General features: G+C 37.9%; 2 protein-coding genes across 2 annotated transcripts in view; one reads left to right on the top strand and one right to left on the bottom strand.

Annotated features, from left to right (window-relative positions):
• The window catches only part of LOC138025939 (chromatin-remodeling ATPase INO80-like), a 37,714-nt gene extending 19,984 nt beyond the window's left edge, over window positions 1-17,730 (bottom strand). Inside the window, exons 1-20 of the mRNA XM_068873082.1 lie at window positions 17,545-17,730; window positions 17,017-17,165; window positions 14,125-14,237; window positions 13,217-13,284; window positions 12,823-12,963; window positions 11,289-11,400; window positions 10,841-10,920; window positions 9,762-9,887; window positions 9,262-9,315; window positions 8,954-9,052; window positions 8,745-8,849; window positions 7,266-7,347; window positions 6,433-6,555; window positions 5,518-5,585; window positions 4,751-4,817; window positions 3,623-3,723; window positions 2,467-2,499; window positions 1,799-1,879; window positions 1,160-1,255; window positions 909-968 (exon numbers count right to left, since the gene is read on the bottom strand). Coding sequence (XP_068729183.1) covers window positions 909-968; window positions 1,160-1,255; window positions 1,799-1,879; window positions 2,467-2,499; window positions 3,623-3,723; window positions 4,751-4,817; window positions 5,518-5,585; window positions 6,433-6,555; window positions 7,266-7,347; window positions 8,745-8,849; window positions 8,954-9,052; window positions 9,262-9,315; window positions 9,762-9,887; window positions 10,841-10,920; window positions 11,289-11,400; window positions 12,823-12,963; window positions 13,217-13,284; window positions 14,125-14,237; window positions 17,017-17,144 — 1,737 coding nt within the window. The 5' untranslated portion in view covers window positions 17,145-17,165; window positions 17,545-17,730. The remainder of the gene's footprint in view (window positions 1-908; window positions 969-1,159; window positions 1,256-1,798; window positions 1,880-2,466; window positions 2,500-3,622; window positions 3,724-4,750; window positions 4,818-5,517; window positions 5,586-6,432; window positions 6,556-7,265; window positions 7,348-8,744; window positions 8,850-8,953; window positions 9,053-9,261; window positions 9,316-9,761; window positions 9,888-10,840; window positions 10,921-11,288; window positions 11,401-12,822; window positions 12,964-13,216; window positions 13,285-14,124; window positions 14,238-17,016; window positions 17,166-17,544) is intronic.
• Window positions 17,731-21,212: 3,482 nt separating this feature from the next.
• Window positions 21,213-22,082, top strand: LOC138025547 (uncharacterized). The gene has a single exon (XM_068872744.1). The coding sequence runs from the start codon at window positions 21,213-21,215 to the stop codon at window positions 22,080-22,082; it is 870 nt and encodes a 289-aa protein (XP_068728845.1).
• The last annotated feature ends 2,361 nt before the right edge of the window (window positions 22,083-24,443 follow it).

Raw genomic sequence — 24,443 nt, 5'->3', positions numbered from 1 at the left:
GGCAATTTTGTGACAAGATACGAAAATTTAGTTGCAATTTCACAAATTTTGGTCGCAAAATCGTTGCGTGGCATTGTGTTGTCAGTGGTTTATTAAAACAAAGTAAGAGACTGGAATACTTGTGTGTAAAGAAACTGCTAAAAATGGCGAATGATCGGAGGGGTAAGAACTGCATACTAGAGGAACAGAGTTGTGCACGTAATGTCGCAGCTAAATTATGCTACAATTACACTATCTTCAGATTGAAAGAAAATTCAAGGTGAAGAAACAAAATAATTTTGTCATTTCTTTTAAATTATTTCTTTTAGCAAAAAGAAGCAGCAAAGTGGCAGCTGCTAACCCTTTAGTTTCGAAAGAGTGAAGGTGAAAACAAGTCACAAAGGGAAAAAATTCAGTCACAAATGCAACTGTATGGTCGCAATTTCAATTACGGCTTTAAAACAGTAAAGAACCATTTACATTTTATGTGTACTGCCTTAGGTCATCAGAAAACATTCAGTCAAGGACATAATATATTACCAGATTGTTTATAATCATAATTAGCAGCAGTGAAATTGAAAGCTTGGAATATCACACTTGAACAGGAGTTGAACCAACAACTTCTGTGTTACTGGTGCTGTACACTACCACTTCAACTATCAAGCTAACTGGAATCTGGTCACTTTGTTAGTTCATGATAAACCCATGTTTAATGGAAATACGTGAAGTACATGTATATCTAGGATTACATGTATATGAAAGCTACATAATTGAACTGTGGAGAGAATGTTAAGTCACTTCTAGATTCAACATTCTCTTGCACTTGAAATGACTTTTATATATATTATTCTGTACATGTACTTCATGACACAACTCATAATTAAGACTAAAATATTACTAAAATATTAATAATTCAACAATAATCCAACCTGAGTCCAATACTTTCTAAGGGATTTTCTGTCACCCTGATTACCCCAGTACGGCAAAACCTGGAGAGAAAATTTAAAAATTCCTTCTGCAAAGTTCCTTTTTCAAAATACCTTTATATTAGAGTATGAGTTCAACCAGTACGAGTTTTCAGTTCTGAGAATGCACGGTGAGAAAAATAGCATATATACTCCAAACCCTATTCACTTTTACACCAATAGTATTAAAATAACAAACAACAAAACAACCACACCTTAAACCTTGGCACAAATCGACTGACTTCTTGTTGCCAATTGTGCAAGGTGGATGCAGGAGCAACAACCAAGAAAGGACCCCAAATTTTGTGAGTCTGTAGAGAGAAGAAATGGCCAGCACAATTATTATTAATTATGTAACAACGAGAACTGCCATCATCAGAAGTAGTCCTTAACATGTAAAGGACTGACCAATGAAACAACTTAGAACACATCAGTATTGTGGAAGGAATCTTCATTGACTTTTACTGACTTTTTAACATGAAAATTGAAGGAATGGAAGTCTGACCAGGCAAAAATGTTTTTCACAAAGCTTGTGTCTTAGGCATCTACATTCATGAGTGTCTTAACACATTCTGAAATCACTTCCGAACAGTTTTTCTCAGTGTGCAGAACAAAATTTTGCACTCACTAGCGCCAACCTTAAATCCCAAGCCATCAGTATTCAGGATCTCATTCAGTGAGAAATCGAGAACTTTCAAGATCCTAAAAGCCTATTTTTTAACTACTTTTCAGGTCTTGCATCTAAAAGTCCACATAAAATTTCATAATTTTCAATGATTTATTATTAATACCATACTTTTAAATCTGATCATCATTATTAATTTACAATAATAAAATATTATTTTACGCTTCACCTCTGCCAAATAAGAAAGGAAGGCAATGGACTGCACAGTCTTTCCTAAACCCATCTCATCAGCAAGAATACCATTGATTCCCTACAAGACCACAACAACAATGAAAAAACTCAATTATACAATGTAGTGGATCAGGGCACACACGATAAAATATGTCCAGAAATGCAGGCAATGTCAATAAAAGTGGATTTGCTTATAAAAGTGGATCTTTCGCCAGCAGTAACCCTAACCCCCACCACGGCAGATTCAGCTAAATTTTGACAAAGGGCAACAGCTCAGCCAACATGGCGGATTTGGTGAAATTTCGCCATGAGTGCACATTGTCACGTTTTATGTACATTCCGTTGCTACTGGCATAATTAGCACTTTTTCCGTACTTATAAATTCAACTTAACGCTTTGTACATTAATCAACTGAAGATGACAGAAGTCTCAATTTCAAGTGTTTTGTCGTTTTCTTTAAACAATCAAAATGCAATGAGCTGGCCTTTGGGGCCCAACGGAAGCAGCTGATTTGGCAAAAATGGTGGATTCTGCAAAATTCACCAAGACGGTGACACTCAGTCAATGTGGCGGATTTGGCAGAATTTAGCCAAATCCTCTGTTTTTGCCATGCACAATAACAGTGAGCAATACAAAGTTTAAAAAATAGTAATAATACAAATGTACCTGTTCATACAAGTTAATTAGCCAGTTCATTCCCTGAAATAAAACAAATAAAATAATGATGATCATCATCAATCCATGGTTAACTGTATCAAGACCCTTGCAAAGCTAATATTAAAATAAATTACTTCCCTGTGAAGCAATGATAAAGTCCTCAAGGAGCCCAAATTCATTCAATATAATCACACTCCTATCACAACTCCGAAAAAATTGCAACCTTACATGTATAAAATTATGCAGGTTATGTGGCAAAATGCACACTTAATTTTACGTTCATGCCACAGTCATTTACAAATAAAATATATAAACATTTTTACGAATTAATAAAGCTTGAAATTACCAGCTCCTTAATCAACAATAAATCAGAATGCACTCTTTCAAAATTAAATTTTTTGCTAAAGAGATTATTATTTTGTCCTGAACCTCCTTAACAGGAATCAAATCAACATGTATTACCTCCAAATCCCTCCACTGACATGTGGTTACTGGTAATGAACTTTAAACCGATTAACATTGTCCACCTCGATTGTTGAAATGTTATTTGTAATCGAAATTGACAATGAATGCTTTGAATATTTTTCGAACTTATCTTGGGAGGTTTTGTAGTGTGCCAATACTCAGGGACAAGTGTACGGTAGGTCTATCTGACATTGTGGTTTGCGAGGTCTTACTAACTTATGGACTTACACAACTGTTGACATTGGTAGTGTGTTACTGGCTATAAGCCTTACAGCCACTAAGCACAAAAATGTTGCTTATACATTTATTTCCACACTTTAAATGTAAACATTGCCTTGTAGTTTACTAGTATTGTCATATATTACAAATTATATAATAACAAAATCAATGTGCGCGCTCTGATTGGTCAATCAGCTATGTTTTATTGTGCCAGTAAACTCATGGAAAAACCGCGCATCTTCTGAATTATTATATAAAAGCAATAGACCACAGGTTTCTATGGTTTATAGGCATGATAAACCACTTGAAATGTTGGAAGAACACTCGAAGAATTTGTAAATCACTCGCCTGCAGCTCGTGATTTACGAATTTTTCTTGTGTTCTACCAACATCCCACGTGGTTTATCAGCCTATAAACCATAGAAACTTGTGGTCTATTGCTTAAATATCCTTTAGAGATTAGAGAAGCACATCACTTTACCTTCAGCTGATATGACTTAAGCTCCCCTTCAAAGACTGTTGGTTGAGGGTGTGCTTGTTTCATGTTTATCATGGGATTTGCCAGGCTGTAACTCTGATCAACTATACAGACAAAAACCCAAATTGTTCTAATTATCTATAAACATCTCTCACTGTCATGTCCTCACAATCAATTGAGTTTTTGAAAAACATGAACTTTGCATGGCCTCTTACAAGAGCATTTCCAAGTTTTCCATGACCTAAAATTATTCCCCTGCCCCCCTACCACCCACCCCAAACACACATTGGGTGATTTGAAAACATCCGCGCATTGGATTTTTGCTTTTTCTCACACTTAACACAAATTCAGTGACTTTGTTTCTGGCTGTTTTGCCCATGGTTTTCCATGAATCACATATTTCACTTTCAACAAAACCAGGAGGAAGCAAGGTCCACTGGATAGAGAGTTACATTTAAGTATGGGTGCCGTAGGTTATAATCCCACTCAGACCACTGCTTTGATTGGTCTTCAATGGTCCCAAATTACATGTAAACTCCATTTCACTCTATAAACAGCCAACTGGTCCCAGGTCTTCAAATACCGGGTAACTTTCTGCAATGGATAAGTTGGTACATGTATGTCATTTTACAGTACATGTTTATTCTCCACATAACTGTGAATATGCTCACTCTAAGCACATCTAAGTAAAGGCATGTACAATAACTTCACCCAAACGTTAATATGAAGTATAATATCATTATTTTATACACTATTTTCTCAAATCCCATAATACATCTTGTATACCCCCAAAATTTTGCATAATCATTGTTTGCAATTTCTCCTGGGCCATAAAGATTTCCCAAGAGAAATTGAAAGCAATGCCTATATAGATGCAAATTTTTGGGGGGTAAACAAGGTGTAATGAAAGAAGAGAATACTCTGCTCTGGAATGTGACTTATCCATTGTATAAAGTTATCCAGCCATTGACCAACTGGGGCCTGGTTCTCTTCTGCCAGTTGCGGTTTTTCAGCTTGTCATGTTTGACTGTGTTTCTTTTCCTACTCCTTTTTGTACTGCACTTGAAGTACATCCATACAGAACTTAGCGACATTCAAGTAATATACTCTACATCTATTATACAGACTTACAAGATGCTTGTGACATTGGCTTCTTCTTCCCTGTTTCCTGTTGGTAGCTACTGTCAAACTCCCTTGTCTAGGGACAATAGAGTAGAGCAAGAAGTGAAAATAAAAATGTTTTCATAGAAAAATCACATCTTCAACTTCACATCCTGGGTTCAGACCTGTAGAGATCTTTAAATCATGACACTCAAAACCTTAAAGTCAGTGATTTGAACAGTGCAGGACAAGATGGACATATTTGCACGAATTTTATTATTGTTCACTATTGTTAAAAACAAAACCTAGTTTGTGCGCATAAACAGTCTTGACCCTAAAGCCAGAGCATCTTGAAGCATGGCCCTTATTTGAGAAAAATCATTCTTTCATGCATCCACCTAACAAATAGATTCCATGTTGCCATGCATCTGTTCAGTAATAGATCACAGATGACATCAAAATGTGGTAAGAACAAAAAAGTGACACACGGGGCGATAGCCTAGTGTGTCACTGATGTCCTTAACACATTTTGACATCTTCTGTGATGTATTACTGAACAGATGCAAGGCAACATGAAATCTGTTTGTTTTATATCATAAAGAATTAAACTTAAAAGCTGATGGTGACGTCAATCATGCATCTGTCCTCTTATAGATCATAGGCAAGAACCAATCAAAATGCAAGAATAACTTGGGTTATTATATAAAGTGCTATATTCTAGAAAGTATACAATATACATGTAGCAATAAAAAATTGGCCTTTATGCAGCAAATGTAATGTTCACTCTTTGTACATACCCATGCTTCTTGATCTTGGCATGCTCTCTGGGCATTTAATAATGCTTGTGATTTCATTTCATTGGCATCTGCATCAATTAGCAGACCATAACAATGTCAGTCATTTTATCCTAATATTACGGGGTATAAGATTTGTACAGAACCCAATTTGACCATAGAAAATACCAAGTTGAGCAATAATTTATTCTCATGTTAAGTAGATGCCTAACAACACTAGATTTTTTTTTAAAAAACTTGTCTTGCTGGATTACATGCTAGTTTCTTTGACAATATATGTATTTACTGAACTATTGTACACATTTCAAATCTATTATGCCTTTAAAATAGGTACATCATGATTATGATCCAAACAAACAGACTCTACCTTATTATAGGAAATTAACGCTCCATGAAATTAAGGTATTGGAAATTAACGCGACTTAAATTAACGCGACTTAAATTAACGCGAATTTAATGGAAAACGACTTTCGAATAAAGAAAATTAACGCGAAAGAGGAGGTACAATTTCATAATAAAGGAAATTAACGCGATTAAATACGTGAAATCAAAAGAGAAGATAATGACATCACTTCTGATAGCGACAACGATGAAGATGAACTCGAAATATTGTAAACTCTTGCCCTAGCTTTAGTGAAAGATGAAAAACTAAGGGTAAATGGAAAGAAAGAAAGCTTGTAGTTAATGTTTTTTAGGTGTCAAGAATGTCTGGACAGTTTCCAAAATTGGGATTAAGATACTGGAAATTAAGAGCGCAGAAATTAACGCTGCACTTAATTAACGCCGCGGAAATTAACGCTCAACAAAATTAACGCGACTTAAATTAACGCGAATTTTAACGATTCGCGTTAATTTCATGGAGCGTTAATTTCCTATAAGGTATTTATAAAGATGCAAGAAAGTGTGCGCATGTCTTACCATATGTATCAGAATTCTCCATGTCTATTAACACTCCTCCTTGCACAGCCTTAACATTCTGTTTTGCTGACGGTTCATCTAATTTTCTCAGAATCTCTTGAGTTCCATCATCAGGTTGTGCCCCTTAATACAATAACAACCGCAGGGAAATGTTAATTCTACATTCCTTGTAATATTATTATTCTAGCTGCTCCAATTAATCACTTACTTCCACAAATGCAAGTAATTATATGCAGGCCCAATTTCGACATCCAACACAAAGTGTCCCTTAAGTCTAAGCCTTTGCTACCTATTTCTAGCAATAACAGAAGCAGGCCTTCTGATAGAGTGGAATGAAAAATGCAAATTATGCAAAATTTGCAGGGTAGATTATGTGATTAGAAAGGCCAATTATGCGATAAATAACGCAAATTATGTGATTTTTTTCTGAGCCATTTTAAGCTTGTTTTATAAGGTTTCAGGATAAGAAAAAATCTTGGAACAAAGCCAGGGATTTTAGGACACCAATTTTATGCCCAAATATGGACGAAAATAACATCGAAGCTGCATGTGCAGGAAAATGCACGAGCTACGTTACATCCAAATAAGGACATTTTTAAACTAAAAAAAACCCCAGCTCTGAACCAGAGTGAAACGCTTCAAGGTCATGAACTTCTGGAGAGGTTACTAATATTGTCTGTATTCTGAGACAGGAGTTAAGTTGAAATTCGGGAGAGGAGCACGAGGACCTCTGTGACACTTCTTGAAATCTGTGTACATCTAATCACTTGCCTGTCTGGACAAAATTACATGTATCTGCAAGACATTTTACGAGTGGGAAAACATTTACTGACCCTTCAATTTTTTGCTCATAAAATGAGCATACAACTCTGTCTGAGTGATTAAGAAATTCAGTTTCCGCTGCTGTCTTCGCACCTGAAAAATCAGCAGGTTGGTGAATATTTCTAAACAAAACACCTTGCATGTTATTATGGAAGCAAGGAAGAATACATCACAGGGCTGGTGTGATGGTGAAGATTCTAACTTCCCATGATTTCTGAAAAATTAACATCATCACTACTGGTAGCATTGCTACTGTTAAAGTGGTACAGAGCTATGATTAAAAAAAATCAAATCTTTTTCTCTTTGGATTTCAAAACAATGTTACTTAACTAAAGACTAAGTGAACGGAAGTGATTTTTTTATCATAGTACCACTAACATTGACAAGCCAGTCACTTGTCTTGTGTACCACGTTTTTGAAGCAAGAGTGCAACAAGTTGCCCAAAACCATCTTCAGTTCAAGCACACCTTCAATGTTCCAGTACCGTAAATGTCCATGTATAAGCCGCACTTTTTTTCACAAAATTGAAGCCATAAATCAAGGGTGCGGCTTATCCATGGATATATCTGTGTTTGGAGTTTTAAAAAACCTAATTAATATTCATACAACTTCTTAAGATCTCAATAAAGAAACATAAAAGAAACTGTAAGCATGTTGCTGTTGTTCATTGACTTTTTAATGAGTGGTGGTTCCTAAAGGAGCCGTTTGTGTCTTCGAGTGTTTATCAGCGAATCTTGCTCTCCAAGAGTTCTTTCAAGCGCTTAATTTTCGCTTTACTCGAACAGGTAAACACCAACCTACAAGGAATCTCCATTCCTCCGCACAGCTGTTTGCAGTGACTTCTTTGGCCATTCACTTCCACGCATATCTTTCCGCCACGTGCGATAAAATACCACAAAATTCGCGAATACTCGCAAGGTAAATGGCCGACTGTTTCGTTGTCCTTGACCACCTTCTCGGCAAATTTGTCGACTGCATTATCAAGCTCCTGTTCTGCATGAATTTTTTCGCCTATTGCGGGTACAACTTTATAGATGTGGTCATGACACCCAGGCCCTGGCCCAGACTCCTCCCCACATTTAAAGCTCTACTAAGCACTCATTCGTTTTGTTTCAATATCGAAGGAATTTCAACTTTATGGTGAAACCTTGATTGTTTGTCCTTGTTGGTTTATAGCAATAGAACATTACTGGAACTTCAAACTTTCTTGTATTACATTTTTTTCCAAAATCTGCGCTTCTAAATTCGGGGTGCGGCTTATCTACGGATGCGGCTTATACATGGACGTTTACGGTACCTTTTTCAGAATTCTAGCAATAAGTATTTTTATCATCATCATCATCATCATCATTGGTTTATAAAATCAATATCAACTTTCAAAAAGATAACCATGACGTATGAGAAAATGGGTCAGTTTGGAAGTACACTGTACATATCAGTCCCACTGGCACCCAGTCAATAGCAATTTTATCCATTCAGTTGGATCTTACCTCTCGAAATTCATCATCCAGTTTGCGCTGTTCCATAGCCTCTTTTTCTGCTCTTTTTCTGTGTTCTTTCTCCACCTTTTCATACTTCTTCCAGTATACTAACATCTAATAAACAAACTTCTAGATAAGCACTAGTCCAGTCAGACACAAATATTATTTTTAAGAAAAAAAAAAGACCAAGGTCTTAACTAAAACCAATGAAACTACACCTCTCTAGAGAGCCTTCTTGCTTTTGGAGCAGTTTGTTGAGTGACCTTTTGAGATCTCTGAGCTTCCTTACGCATCTCTTTTGAGCACAGCTGAGCCAGCTGTAGACAGGAATTAAATCAATACATTTTGTTCAACTGTTGGGTGTAGTATAAAAGGATAGAAGCGAGAAGTACACAGTATCAACAAGTTGATCAATGTTGTATCTTTTTACTATAATGTACATACACATTGTATAGAACTATTATGGTCAGTAAAACATTCCCTCGGTCAATCTAGCCTTCGCTTCCTTATCTCCATCAAAACTTACCTTTTTACAGTTTGTAAGCATATTGTTTCTAGCAGAGCACTTTTGCCTGTGAGCCTAAGAAATTAAAACAATAGCTCAGTACATCCACGATGACGATAAAGGAGAAGATATGCTAACAGTTGTTACAGCACAGACCCTTTTATTTCAGCCCTTACTTAATGACCACGCCCCTTAATGGAGATTGGGTACTCGTCACATTTAAGAATTTCCACTCTTGGTAGTTCCGAGATGGAAACTGCTCCTATGACAAACCCTGACAACCTAGTCATGTGCCCCTGCATACAGAAGAACAGAAGACACTTGTCACAAAAACTTAGATGGAAGAAAAACCACTGAACATGTTAAAATTCAAATCCAGGACACTAGCTTCCCAACCAGGGATCTTCCCACATGATCAAAGGAAAAAACTATCTACAAGTAGTACCTCTGGTCACATGGGTATCAACCAAAACTTTACGTCACTGTAAAACTCAATGAAAGAAAAACATAGCAGACAGTACCCTTGGTATCTCCTTCCTGACTATTAAAGCCCATAACTTCCGTCTCTTTGCATCTGCCTCTTTGCGTCTTATCAGAGTTTTCTTGATTATCCTCTCCTCCAAGGTTAGTTGTCGCTGGTCATCATCCTGAAGTACAAGGCAAATACTGAATGATGTTCTATTTCAAATTGTTCTATAATAGATAAATCCTTGCAGGAGGCAGTGCGGCCTATTGGTTAGGATGCTTGCAAGGAGTTCCCGGGTTTAAGACTCATTATGACCACTCGTTGAATTTCTTCCTGGTAGTCCCTGGTTCAACTTCTCGGCCACACTTGTAAATAGCGAACTGGTTTGACTCTGGCCAGTTGGGATTCTTTAAATTGTTACTGCATTCTGTAATTTCGCTCATTGTGTTTCATAAGCCCCGAAAAGCCACTATGGGCAGTGGTCAATTAAGTGTGTATTGTATTGTATAGAGTGTTTCCACTCACATGATCAGTAACCTTGTTTTTCCACCGAAACAAAAGAAAATGTTTGCACGATAATAGAGCTCAATTCCCAGAGGATTACTTGGGTACACCAACATGGCTGCCGTTCCACTGTTTAGGAACACCAACATGGCCGCCGTGACGTCACATGAAAACACTCTTTTGTATAAATCACTGATATTATACCAGATCAATAATTACTTTCCAAGGTTAAAGAACAAAAAAAAAACAGATCAAGATATCCAGAGGATAGACTTATATTGACTACATAGCTCTATCCACTCTTGATTAAGTAACAACGGGCTGATATTTTCATTAAAATGTGCATCATTGCCTGCAAGGTGCTTTCAAGAGACACCCATAACCAAATGAAGAATGATTAATATTCTTATCAAATGCTGATCTCTCAAATGCAGGGATGAAAATGGTACATTGTACTTGAAAGTTCACACAAAATTTGTGGAAATAATGCTTTTTGCTTTGTTTTATCTGATTGCATCATTAGTACAACCATGCAAGGTTTCCACAAAAATTTCTGTTTTAATTTTCTTGAAACTTTTGTGCCACTGCTCGACTTCACTGGTTTTCAAAACTTCTGCATTTCATACTTACCAGATCGTCTGAATTTCGTTTTTTCTTCTTAACTTTCATCTTATCTTTTTCTTTCTTCTCTTTAGCAGGTGTTAAGTTATCTGCAAGAAAAAACAACAAAAATTGCAAAGGCTTAACCCATTGACTTCTGGAGTGAGACTTAACAGATTTTACTGTCTTATCCCAGACAAATTAAAGTCTGTACTAGTCAAGTGAGGGCATCCTCAGCCACATGAGGAGTTACTGGTTACAGTTAAGGTCCTGATATGCAAATGTCACCTGGAAGCAGTTGTGGTTCTCAGGGCCACAAATAATCATTACTGTTACAGTACACTTGAAAGGTGAGAAAAATAAAAAAAAAATGTCACATAAGCAGAAAAATAATATCGTTTTTCTTCTCTACAACATGAATATACTGTGACCCTGTGATTCAAGTAATGTGTGGTGCACATGGTTAAGCCACACCTACCATCCTTGACCTTCTTTCTTTTTAGCTTTTTAGAGCCAGCCTGTTTTTGATACTCGTGGTACTTGTCCTCATTAGATAGCAAGCTGGCACTGTAATGCTGGTACCTAAAAAGCTGAAAATGGGATAAGTGAAATGCTTATGTTACTAGGTCCTAAAAGGAGATTTGACGGCATAGTGGTTTGGTGCCAAATTAGTGCAATGATTCTTTTGGGTTCAAATCCTCTTGATGGTGACATCGACTTGTGACTTGTGTTTCCACAACCTGGCCCGGGTTGCTTGAAGCATGGTTAGCGCTAACCAGCATTAAATACCATGGAAACCTATAGGTTTTGATACTTGTTAACCAACAGTTAGTGCTAACCAGGCTTTGAGCAACCAGCCCCTGAGCAAAATCATCATGAGACTCATGTGGCTCCTGAAGAGTCACTTTAAAAGATGACTTCCACTCAGGTTATCAAAACATTAGTCAATGTCACCAATAACAGTCCTTCTCAGGACACCTCTCACCCAAACAAACTTAAGTACTTCTTTTCATCAAGTTTTGCCTTTAATTTTATCTTTACCCTTTGACGTCCAAACCGGCCTAAACCGGCCAGACTTAGTATTTTACTCTGTCTAACGCCAGACGATTTTACTTGTCAATGGGTTAATTAATCACTCACTGAAAAACTATGTCCCCATTAATATAGAATAAAAAGATGGCTTCCAAGGCTGCTGCCTAACGGTTGCCCGGTCGCAATTTGATCATGAATTTGATCCCAGCTTTTCGTGTCATCATTCGGCACTCAAGTGAGGTAGTCATTTCAGTGATACAATTAGACATGCATTTCCGTGATGCGATGCTGTATCTCCCACTGACAACTGAAAGTTCTTCCCTAACCCCAAATACCTGGATCTTTATGAAGTACACTTTCATTTTTACTATTCCGACATGAAATGTTGATCAGTGATGGACAGGATCAAGAATTGTGACTGCTATCATCCTTGATCTTGTAGATAAACAGAGTTGTTACACCACGTAAATTAAATTGTAAAAATAGGTGATTTGATTTTTTTCACTTCATTTATAAATACAACATTTACTGTCATAAAGTACAAACCAGTTTTTTGGTACATTGTAAGTCATCTGTGACATGTTTTAAATCTTTCATACTATTATAACTAGGGCAGACAACTTGACTTCAGGGGGGAGGGGGGTGTGGGGGGCACTGAGTTAATTAATTAATTCCTGGCACTTGAAAAAATTACTTGGGACTACTAACGTTTAATGTTGGGAGCCCCAAAGGGTCCTGGAAAATTTTCTTAGGCAGCAGCTTGGCTTCCTAGAATGCACAGTCCCAAAAAGAAAGTTACAAGCCTTATAAACCACAGAAGTATCTCCCTCTAAGCTATTAATCTCACACAACTCACAGAATATTCATCAGCAACTAGAGCCATCCATTGATTTAAAGGAACAACAATGAGACACTTTTGCCATAACAGCCATTATACTGTACTCTTTCAAAGGATTTATTTGCTAGGAGAAAGTGCTTACATCTTTGTCAATGTAGTACATTTGCTGAGAAATCTTTTGCTGCTTGTGTAGCCATAGCATCTCTTGTAGGTCTTTCTCAGTCAATGGCACTTCATCATCCTCATCACAAGAAGAGTCTGAGCTGTCACTCAAGAGCACCTCCTGTAAGAAAACAGATACTAAATTATTGAAAACAGTTAACATTGCGACTTTTCTTTAAAAACCCACATTTTCCCTAAATTGGATGGAACTTTCCAACTGTGAAATTTATTTGACCTTGAAAATGTAATCAGTGACAACCATGAAGAACAGCTGTGACCATTGAAAAATTATATTTAACCATAATAATAATAATAATGACTCCTCTAGCCACTTCACCCGACTACAAACATCATCAGAGATCTCTCTTTTTTACCTTTAGCCATCTTCTGTCTTTTTTCACTTTGCTGAAGTTGTACAACCTTGTCTTGTCAATCCTAAGCTCTGTATAGCCAATTAAACAACAACAACAACCACAATCAAATCAAAGATATGAAACTGTGGTGCATGATGTAAAAAAAAAAGTGAATGTTTTTTTTAGAGCGGAACTGCACTTAGCTATCAAGCTAGTTGACAGGCACCCCACTTTTAATAATCTGGAAGAAACAATTCAAACTTGAGAGAAACATGACTGACAAATCCAAACCAGAGATTAGAATTGGATTTGTACCCAGGGCAACCACATTCAAACCCAATGCCCTAACCACCAGACCAAATATTAAATTTCCGTCTCATCAAGGTTACAGTTTTGTTCCAAAACAGTTTGATCAAACTTGAAAAAATGCATTGCATTACACAAATAATTGGTTCCTGAGATATACAAGAGTCTCTTGTTTGATGGGTAGACAGTATACCCTTTGTAACCTTCACAAATACACCTGGTTAGATGCATACTCAGTTTAGGGCACGGAATTCCCAGTATTATTGGGACAAAGAGTTTCCTGGGTTTTTTTTAGGGTGTTTGGTCTGTTCTATTCTCCCCAGCAAAAAAATGCCAGCCTAGCAGTGATGTCTTAGAAAGACTTGCAGTGCATAAGACAACCTTTGCAGCTACAGAAATGAGTCAAATAAACATGTAGATGAAGATGTTTGTAATAATGTTGATAAACATCACAAAGTATTCAATTAATTTTAATTTAAAAAATTGCCATTCCAAGCATTCTAACCCTCACAACCCAGGCATGCACACCCACAATCCAAGTCCAATAAAAACCTCAGTCTACTCAAATACTACAGAAACCTGATACTGATCTTGGTTGCAAAAGGATTGAAAGATGGACCCACCATCTCGACTCAATGATCCATTAATCGTCAAGCCATTGGTGCCACCGTTTACAACTCCTTCTCCTTTGCCGGGTTGTTGGGTCTCATTGTCACTGAGTTCGCTCTCATCTTCACTGAAAAAACAAATAATCATACGTCAATTTATTGGCTATAATCACTTGGTTGAAATAGCAGCAACAAAAATCAGAAGTTTTAAAAAAAATTCCCAATATCATTTTTCCATTTGTAAGAAATGTTTAGATGTTCCAAACATCATCATCAGTTACAAACTGATTAATAAAACCAGTAGAACTATAAACACCAAGTGAAATATGAGTACCAAATTTGCACAACTGTATAGGCTGCACTTCCTTTTAAAAGAAATTTTCCATAAAATCGAGGTGTGGTCTATACAACTTTATATAATACCCCAAGTTATTCACAGATTTTGATTGGTTCTTGCCTATGATCTATTAGAGGACAGACGCACGATTGACGTCACCATCAGCTTTTATGTGTAAAGTTTAATTCTTTATTATATGAAACAAATAGATTCCATGTAGCCGTGGGTCTGTTCAGTAATAGATCACAGAAGACATCAAAATGTGGTAAGAACATCAGTGACGCACTCGCCTCGTGTGCCACTTTTTTGTTCTTACCACATTTTGAAGTCATCTGTGATCTATTACTGAACAGACGCACGGCAACATGGAATCTATTTGTTAAGTAAATGGTACTATAACTAACATCCTTATGTGTTCAAGGGGAAACCCTCTAAGTAAATTTGTAAAATTCTCTAACTCAGGTGTAGCTTTCATCATTTGTTACATGTACTTGCAGCCAAAACAAATTGTCAAAAGTTGAATCTTATTACAGTGTGTTTCACAAAACTTTTGACAAACGGTTTCCGAAGTTCGTTTGAAATTCCCAAATTTCACTACGAACTTGGCAATTTCATTACGTAATTGTCAATCAAATTGTGAACTTCGAAACGAAGTTGTGAATTTCACATTGAATTTTGTTGGGAAGTTACGAAGTTCGTCGCGAGCAAAGTTCACATCATTCGGTGAAGTTGGATTGGTAATATAACTAGAAATGAATTTAAACAAAGTGAAACAATTTCTCAACCAAGCAAGACTAATTTTTTGATGTTTACTTCTTAAAGGTAAATTATTTGAGAGGTACGGAGCTGGGACTTCACATTACAGACAGATGCCGCGACTCTTACCTTGTTTACACTAGAAATGTAAAGACAAAAGTTGAACAACATGACATTGAAATGTTTTGTTTCTTGCGCTATTTCTAGAATGATGTATGTCTGAAAATAGGGTTTCTTTTTATCTCTGATAGATTTCACTGTAAAGTACTTTTAAGCAACCATGCGTAGAAGTTCACACGACAGAAATTGTATTCTATTTTAGGCAGGTGTCAGGTGACATCTGGGAATATTCAGTTTTCAACGTTTTATAACCCATTTTAAAACCAGTAATTCGCAATCAACGTAACCCCAACTTCTAAGAAAATTCCGTGAAATTTACACCAAACGGTGCGAACTTCTCTCGTGACAAACTCCTTAACTTCCCAACGAAGTTCGTGGTGAAATTCACAACTTCGTTTCTAAGTTCACAATTTGAATAACAACTAAGTAGTGAAATTGCCAAATTTGTAGCGAACTTCAGGAATTTCAAACAAAGTTCGGAAACTGTTTGTCAAAAGTTTTGTGAAACGCACTGTAAGTCAATACTTCAGTCAATCTGGATGTTTAAACTATTTGCCTCAACTGAAATATTACTGCCTTCACAGTGGAGGCAGCTGTACTGCCAATTATTGCTACTTCAATGATTCCCTGAATGAACAAAATTTAAAATGTGATAAAAAGTGACAAATGAGTACAAGCAGATGTAAGAGGTCATAAAAGTGGTAAATATAGGGCAACTCGCATCTTTACATAATTATCAACAGAATCACGGTAAAAGATAATATTAGGGAAGTGGGGTTAAGTCACTTCATAAAAACAAGATTTCTCCTGAGTTAGACACAAGGATTTGAAGCTTAGTTCAAATTCTCACATTGCTGAGCAGTTTGTAGTATACAACATAACAGGATGATGTTGTAATACATGTAGATGTAGTCACCAAGGTAAAACTAAAATAACACACACATGTACATACTGTACATACATACATACATACATACATACATACATACATACATACATACATACATACATACACTGTAATAATTGACCACTACCCATAGGAACTTTTCAGCGTCAATAATACACAATAGAACAACAACAACAACTTTTAAGAATCCGAAGTGGCCCAGCAAACCACTTGGCTATTTACAAATGCAGTCAAGAAGTTAAACTATGGACTACCAAGATCAAATTCAACTAGTGGCCAGAGCAGGTCTTGAACCCTGGATCTCTGCATTTCAGGACGGGCTGTACCACACTGCCTCTTTTTGACAGTTGATGGAACGGCATCTATTGAATAAGCTGTCAGTGGTTCCTATAAGTTGGCGATCATCCCTTGGTTGACTAAATGGTGCCTTGTCAACAGGGGACACTGAAAAACACAGACTGCAGACTCTGCAGACCATCTGTAAAATGAAAATTCGGTTAGCCCGAATTAGGCCTAAATAACATACGGTTGGCCTAATTAGGCCTAAATAACATTCAGGTTAGCCTGTTTATGGTTAGCTCTCAATAATAGTGAGGGTAAAACCATATTTTACCCCTGGTCTGCACTGTCTGCAGTCTGCGTTTTGGGGTGACCGCGTCAACAGAGCTGCCAACTGTATTAAACTGTAGGAGCAGTGAGGATCACTTTACCATGGTCCAAAATTAATTTTGGTGGTTGGCAAGACAAAAACCTTAAGATGTTACCTCAACAATAATTATTTTATTACCTTATATTTGACAAATAAGGATCCCTAAAAATTCCATCTAAGTAACTGAGGAAAGGATCCAAACGTAAGGCTTTTTCCAGACGTTGAACATACAGAGGTGCTGCCAGGGACGACTGGGGCGATGCCATGGAAACAAACCCCTTAAACTCCTGAAATAACATAGTACGTAAAGGCCAGATTCGGTTCGTCACTGTTACAATATGCAAAACATGCGTTTATCACTCACCACGATTAAGCTAGAGTGTGTATTGAACGGCCTCACCGCTACATTCTCTCTCTGATCTCGTTAAATTGTCAGAGAAACATTGATGACTAATTTTTGAAAAAGAATGGTGATTTCTATCCGAAGAACGCGATTTAAACAGTATGGAAGCACAAGAAACGCTGCAAAGGAAGCTACAGGAGTCTACTGAAGTGGATACGTTAAACGAAAGACGCTAAAACTAAAGGAAGTTTAACGTACGGAAAGCAAAAGAAAATTCTCTGCAAACGTCTCTAAGAACGAAGGTGACATGAAACACTTCTTACCGGCGGTCAATCAGTCCATTTTCGCCGTATCCCCGAAAAAAATTGCTCTCGTGAAACCATATCCACCCTTGTTTAAGACGCTCTGCCGCTATGGCGGATTTGCTCGGTCGTGTTGGCAAAATGCTTGCAATGTGGCCCATGACCATCATTCCCCTTCGCAGGGGGGCCTCCGCCATTTACAATTACTTGAGGGCGCATGCCCAGCATCAATGAGAGCACGAGAACCTGGGAACTAAACGAATGCGCTTTCATTTTGACACGGAACCGCGTCAAAATCGATCCGGTTTGGAAGTGTTTACACGGAACCGTTTTCGCTAGCAAATCCAAGTCGTGATGTTATCAGAGAGCGCTGCACTACCTACTAAATTCACCATTTTGGATCGAACAGTGCAAATTTGGCGCCAAAATAGTAACCGTATTCAAATCGATACGGTTTCGTCGTTCACACGACAGATGAAACAGTATCGTTTTGAAAAAAGAACTGACATATCCTCTTAGCAGTACAACCAGCCTTGCAGAAGCGCCTTGCAGTATTGTTGTGTTCCATTACAAGTTTTGAAAGGTCTCAGCAGTTCCAGCCTATTCACGGCCATATTTTTTATTTTCGCGCGCAATCACCAGGCGGGCGTACTTTTCTTTAAAGAGGGTGACCTCTAAAGACTAAATAGTTTCACCCTTTCTAAAGAAAAGTACCCCTGATCGCAGGTTAGTCCGTCGACACCCTCTCTAAACAAAAGTACGCCTGATCGCAGGTTAGGAACGGACTCAGTTGAGTTAAAGGGAATACGTTTTTCACAAGATGAAAACTTTTCCGGAATTTTTTTGTAAATGGTAAACAACCTCAACCTCCAGTTTCAATCGACTCCAATGCAGCTAATTCTCCCAGCTAAGTACAACTTGCCGTGGCTGCAGCTAAGGGATACTGGGCTGCAGAATGTCAGATTCAGCTTGTTGTTAACCCAAATGGGTTCAAGTTCTCACTAGAGGTGCTAAAAGTTATGCGCAACTCCCTGCATTTTCAAAGTTCATTAAACTGGAAATTATCAACACAGGCCTGATCCATAAGCTTGCTGGACTCTGCTGACTTCAGATTTCCTGACTGACTTCCTGAAAGAACCCATTTAAAGCTTTCGGACAAACGTATTAAGGTTGAAAGGGGTTTTCGTGGTTCTGCAAATGCGCATGATCAAATATCATGAACTTCGTACGCACCAGCACGTACATGGAAGGCATCATCATTGAATATGAAATTTATATTTACTGGTCGAACATTTCTTATCTGCGCCAGGCATTAATCTGGGTGCCGACATTGCCCTTCCTCATTGCGTGACGGGGAACAGATACAAATGAAACTAGGACAAGTATAAGCAAAGTAAGTAAGCCGCTCTGAAGCAGGCTGCGCAATCAGAGGTACCGCTATTTGTTTCATTTTCGTTATCAAATCAAGGCTCAACAGAGAATACCCTGCCACTCCAAAACACTTCCAGGAAAATTGCGGCTACTCTGTTACTCACACAAGCTCAAACTGTGGCTACGATCGATCGCGAGGCTGCGTGGCTACATGGCTAAGTTCCCATCTGCTTGAAAACCGTTCAAAAATACAAACAAATAACAAAAAAGCTCTCAAGGTATACCTCGTTCTTAAAGCGTAAAAAGTGGCGATGCATTTGCTGACTCCCTCTTACAATCGATCGCTCAAAAACAATAGACGTATATTAAAGACACTACCCACTTTATCAACTTCATTGAAAACACTCCAATTTGATAATTCCCGACGGAACGGTTCTAGCACCCCTCGACGTTTGAGCACTCTTCACCAATATTCCCTGAGAGGAGGGAATCAAAGTTGTTTGTCTATATTAGCTAGAATATTACCAGTCAAAAACACCCATCTCCACATCATTATACTCAAGGATCTCATAAGACTGATTCCAAGAGAACTCGTTCAAATTTAATGACAAACTTAGCACTACCCGGCGACAAACGCATGGAATAGTTTTCGACGTCATTTTTATTGCACACATCGAAAAACAGCTACCGCCCATCAGTCCATATAAACTTCTCGCCCGGAAGAGAGTTATCAATGACATTATCTTAGTGTGGACCATAGTCACCATATATACCCAAAGCAGAGATCAGCAAGTTCGTTGATTTTATAAACTCATTCCATGCGACAATAAAATTCACACATGTTCAAAGTTTCATCGGCAAAGATTGTTTTCCTTAAAACCGAAGTTTTAAGTTCAAAATCCTGGATCTGAAAACACAGTTTAGCCAAATTCAACACACGCACTTGTCCTCATGTCACCCTTTGTAAAAGGAAAAGCTGTGTGCTTACTGAGAACAAAGTCGCCTAAAGAATCCTTTGAGTTAAAAAAGAAACAATATAGAACGAGGCTACCCTAAAAGTTTCGCCGATTCGGATATCTAAACCAAAATAAAATTGTCATTCAGTTAAGGTAACTTTAAATCTTCGCGGGTGTCTTCCACAAAAAATTCGTACAGGCGCTCTTTTTAATCCATCACCCAAGAGTATGATTTACCCAAATTAGCCTAGTCCACATTAGCGTCAGAAAAGTGTCTATTTTTAAACCAAGATTTGCAAGGAAATAAACAATAGACCAAATCCACTAACTCAATGTTTTACCCAATTCAAACGCTTTGGGAATAAAGCGTTTCCATATCATTTAAGGTGGCTTACTACAGTTATCCGAAGAAAAAATATCAAAATTTTGAAATATGTGAAATTAAAGCAAAATGATGCCTCTTGTGAAGTGTTGGTCACTGCAATTGATGTAAAATGTAATTTTACCTAACAAATAAATACAAATCAGGGGAAAACGCTTAATATAGTGACGGACTTCCTTGAGGGGGGACTGGAAACTAGACATTTTAAAGGCCCTTTTCCCAAAACCTAGCCACACAACTAGGTTTAAAATTTTGCGAATTAGTAAACAACATGTAGACAAAACTGTCAACATTTTTTCAAAAAGTTCTATCAGACAGTTTTTCAGTTATTATTAAAATAGACGAAAATCGACGTTTTTGTCATTTGTGAAAAACCTGCCTGGCAGATTTAACTATTTATTTCTTTACACAATAATTTTTTCTCGCTTTCGGAAATCCTGAAATTTTGAGGTGGGGTTGTACGGCTGGTTTTCGAGAAAAAAGCCTTCGAAGTGTCTAGTTTCCAGTCCCCCCTCCAGGAGTTCGGTCACTATGTTTAGCATTTTCCCCTGATTTGCATTTATTTGTTCGGTAAAATTACATTTTACATCAATTGCAGTGACTAACACTTCAGAAGAGACATCCCGTTGCTTTAATTTCACAGATTCCAAAACCTTGAACTTTTTCTACTCTTTCAAAAATCTTTGAAAGACTAGTGCTGAGACAGCTGATCTCATTTATTGAAAAAGCTGCTTTGTTCGGCCACCGTATGTCAGGTTTCAGGAAAGGTCATTCGGGATGACCTGAAACGTTCCATGAATAGAGGCGAGGTATCACTGATGGTGTTTGCTGATTATTCTAAGGCTTTTGACACTGTCCGCTTTGGTACTGCCTTGAAAAAGATGCACCGCCTGGGCTACTCTGGTTCATTTTTAAAGTGGATGATAAACTATCTATCAGACCGACGTCATTTTGTACAAATTGATGACAGACGCTCAGACATGGCACATGTTGCATTTGGTGTGCCACAAGGATCTATTTTAGGCCCTGTAATATTTAATTTGTTCGTAGCAGACCTTCATAACAATGCCAACTGTCAGTGCTTCCAATATGCGGATGACACTACCTTGTACATCCATACGAAAGTAACTGATCTCTCAGGAGCAACTACTGACATAAACTACAACCTTAATCGTCTTGGAGAATATTCGAATGAATCGAACTTGGCTCTTAATGTTACGAAAACTAAATGGATGCTGGTCTCTACACCCCAGATATCTCGTTACCACTCTTTAGACAGGAAAGAGATTGACATCAAATGTAATGGAAAGGCCTTAGAGCGAGTGAATGTCACCAAGTTATTAGGCGTTCACTTGGACTCGCACTTAGATTGGAAAGAACATGTTACAAAACTACTCTCCTTCTGCTATGGCGTCTTAGCTGTCTTGAGAAAGATACGCCATCTTGCTCCGTTTAAAGTTAGGAAACAGTTGGCCGAATGTTTAGTGCTGTCTAAGTTGGACCGCTGTAATACAATTTTCCATGCCCTCCCTGAATATCAAATCAAACGCTTACAGCCAGTCCAAAACACTTGTGTTGCATTCGTTCTTAGACACTACGCTAAATCGAGTGATGTCATAAATCTGAACTGGCTTCCAATACGTGAAAGAATTGAATTGAGCTTACTTAAGATGAGACATAAATCTTTATATTATGAGGGCTGGCCGAAACACTTACAACTTGAATTTCAAAGATCATGTTCTTACAATCTCCGATCATCAGATGCTCCACGGTTGTCCGTTCCCAGGGAAACAGATACCTTTAAATTGATGGCCCCGGTAAAACGTAAAATGTTTGGTGATAAAAGATGATCAAACATGTTCGGTGACCAAAGATTTTGTCGTTTGGCCACCTTGTTTGATGCAGTTTGGTCATGTTTGGTAAAATTTGAAATCCATCAAACTATCTGATCAAACGGCATTAAACATCGCTATGTTTGGCGCGCGCATGCGTATGACGATGCAGATTTTGGTCAAACTCATTCAAGATTGCCGAAAACCTTTTCGAACTCAGCTGCTAAGAGCGTGTTTGATGGCTTGTTTGATAGCGTTTGGTAAAGTTATCAAACACGGTGGTTGGTCAACAAACATTTTACGTTCGACCGGAGCTTTATAATGCAAATACAATACAATACTAATTCTGCCGGAAAGGCAGATCTTAACAAGCGTTAGTGAAATGGGGTAACCACGCATTTTTCGAAGATAATTAATTAATTAATGAAGAATATTTGTAACAAGCTTTAAAATACAAAGCAATGTATGGCATTCTTTCCCAAGCTAAAGCTTAATTATCTCTGAAAAATGCATGGTTATCGTCAATTTTGTTTTTGGATACCAAGAGCACTTGCTAAGTTTTGCTTATTCCGCATAGTTTTGACCCGCGAGAAAATATCCCTGAATTAATAAGCACCACCCATAGGGAATCCGAGTATCTAGAGATGCGCACAACGTATGCGCAGTAACAGTAATAGGCACTGTCCTTAACTCCGGGAGATTTGAATAGAACAGTTCAAGCTCTTGTGTGAATCATGGGTAATTGAGGGACAGAATGTAATTTCCGCGAATATCATGCATAAGAAGAGAACGAAAGAGAAAACGTGTTTTTCAATTGAGCTAAAAGACCCCTTTTTTTGCAAAAAAAAAAAACTTTTATAAAGTAATATGCGCTTATTGCATAGAGATGTAGAGTTTGACTTTAGTAGTAGGAGAACAGATGATCTGCAAATATAAATCTCGTTATTCTCTTATTTACATTATACCGTTCCTTTGACACGCGAATTACAGCGAAATGAAAGCACAACTTTCCCGCGAATTTTCTATGATAAAAACTTGTTCAGAAATCCAAACTCTACGTTAACAGCACACACCAGGCCTACCCCTGAGTATTTGGCTAGAAACCATTTCCTCTGGCCGCGCTTCAGCGATTCGATGAGGGCCAGTCTCGTGCTTCTTAAGTTGCCTGGCTCATGCCCAAAACGAATTATGGGTAATTCTGCCATTCCATGACAAGGGAAGATTCCCGATTCTCATTATATATATTTTTTCATAAGTGCCGGGCCACCCAGTCCTACCAGCAAAATACCGCATCTATTGAAGTTTTTAGCTTTCAAAACTTGTCCAAATTGTATCGGTAGGTCCTGGAATTCGTCCACAGAAAGGCCAGAGAGACAACTTCACTCGTGAACCGCCCTGTTTTACAACAGAGCATTTTAGGCGTCCCAGTCTGCATGAAACCATCTCTGACCTCTGTCTCGACAAGACCACACACGCACGGTTCTTACGTTACGTTTATGCCTGTACAATCAACTGAAATCTCAATTCCTTGTAAAAAGTTAACCAGCATCTTCATTGTTTTGGTAGTCTAGGTATCGGAGAGCCTGAACATTAATTTACGCATGCGCTGACGCAATGTTTGAACACGAGAGAAAAATGCAGTACCTCCAGACGTGGCGCTGGAGCGTCGTACCAAACGAGTTATCCCGGGATTTCGGCCCGTGCGATCGCTTTTGGATGCAGTTGGCCCTTCGCTGCTTTCTGCTACCGACCTTGCCTCCCGGTACGGCATTGAGGGAGGGATATGTCGGCCCCTAAACCATATGAGACAAATCCCACGCCTACTCACAGCTTCTCAGACCGCCTTTGTCATTACAATATAGCGTAAGATTTCAATGGCTTATATATTCAAGAGAAAAGTCATTTGATCTGACATATGATAAGCACTGCAGTCGCAGATTACAAAATGCACGCACGCGCCCTGCTGAAGGTAACATACATACATGCATAAACTTTATTTCATCTCGAATTCCAGAATAACTACAAGAGCCAATGTCTTCGAGACATTACATTTACAACTAAAATACATAGCATATACAGATACATAACTTAATACATAATAGTTAAAGATATATTAATCCAAAAGAAAAGCCACCGTAAAAAATGCGGTCTTGGATTCTCTAATTAAAACGAGTAGACTCAGTGGTACGGACAAAATCAGGTAGCGCATTTCCCAACTTAGCTGTTACGTAAGAAAAAAACATTAAGACCATAACTGGCTGTTTTAGGTTTATTGAGGGACAGAATGTAATTTCCGCGAAGATCACGCATAAGAAGATTTTGAATGCGCTTATTGCATAGAGATGTAGAGTTTGACTTAAGTGGTAAGAGGACAGGTAA

This window comes from Montipora capricornis, chromosome 12 (genome assembly GCF_036669925.1).
Source record: "Montipora capricornis isolate CH-2021 chromosome 12, ASM3666992v2, whole genome shotgun sequence".
Classification (NCBI taxonomy): Eukaryota; Metazoa; Cnidaria; class Anthozoa; order Scleractinia; family Acroporidae; genus Montipora; species Montipora capricornis.
This window is presented reverse-complemented; position numbering and strand designations above follow the sequence as displayed.

Coding starts and splice junctions, on each gene's coding strand:
- LOC138025547 (XM_068872744.1), top strand. CDS start 21,213: ATGGCACATGTTGCATTTGGTGTGCCACAAGGATCTATTTTAGGCCCT.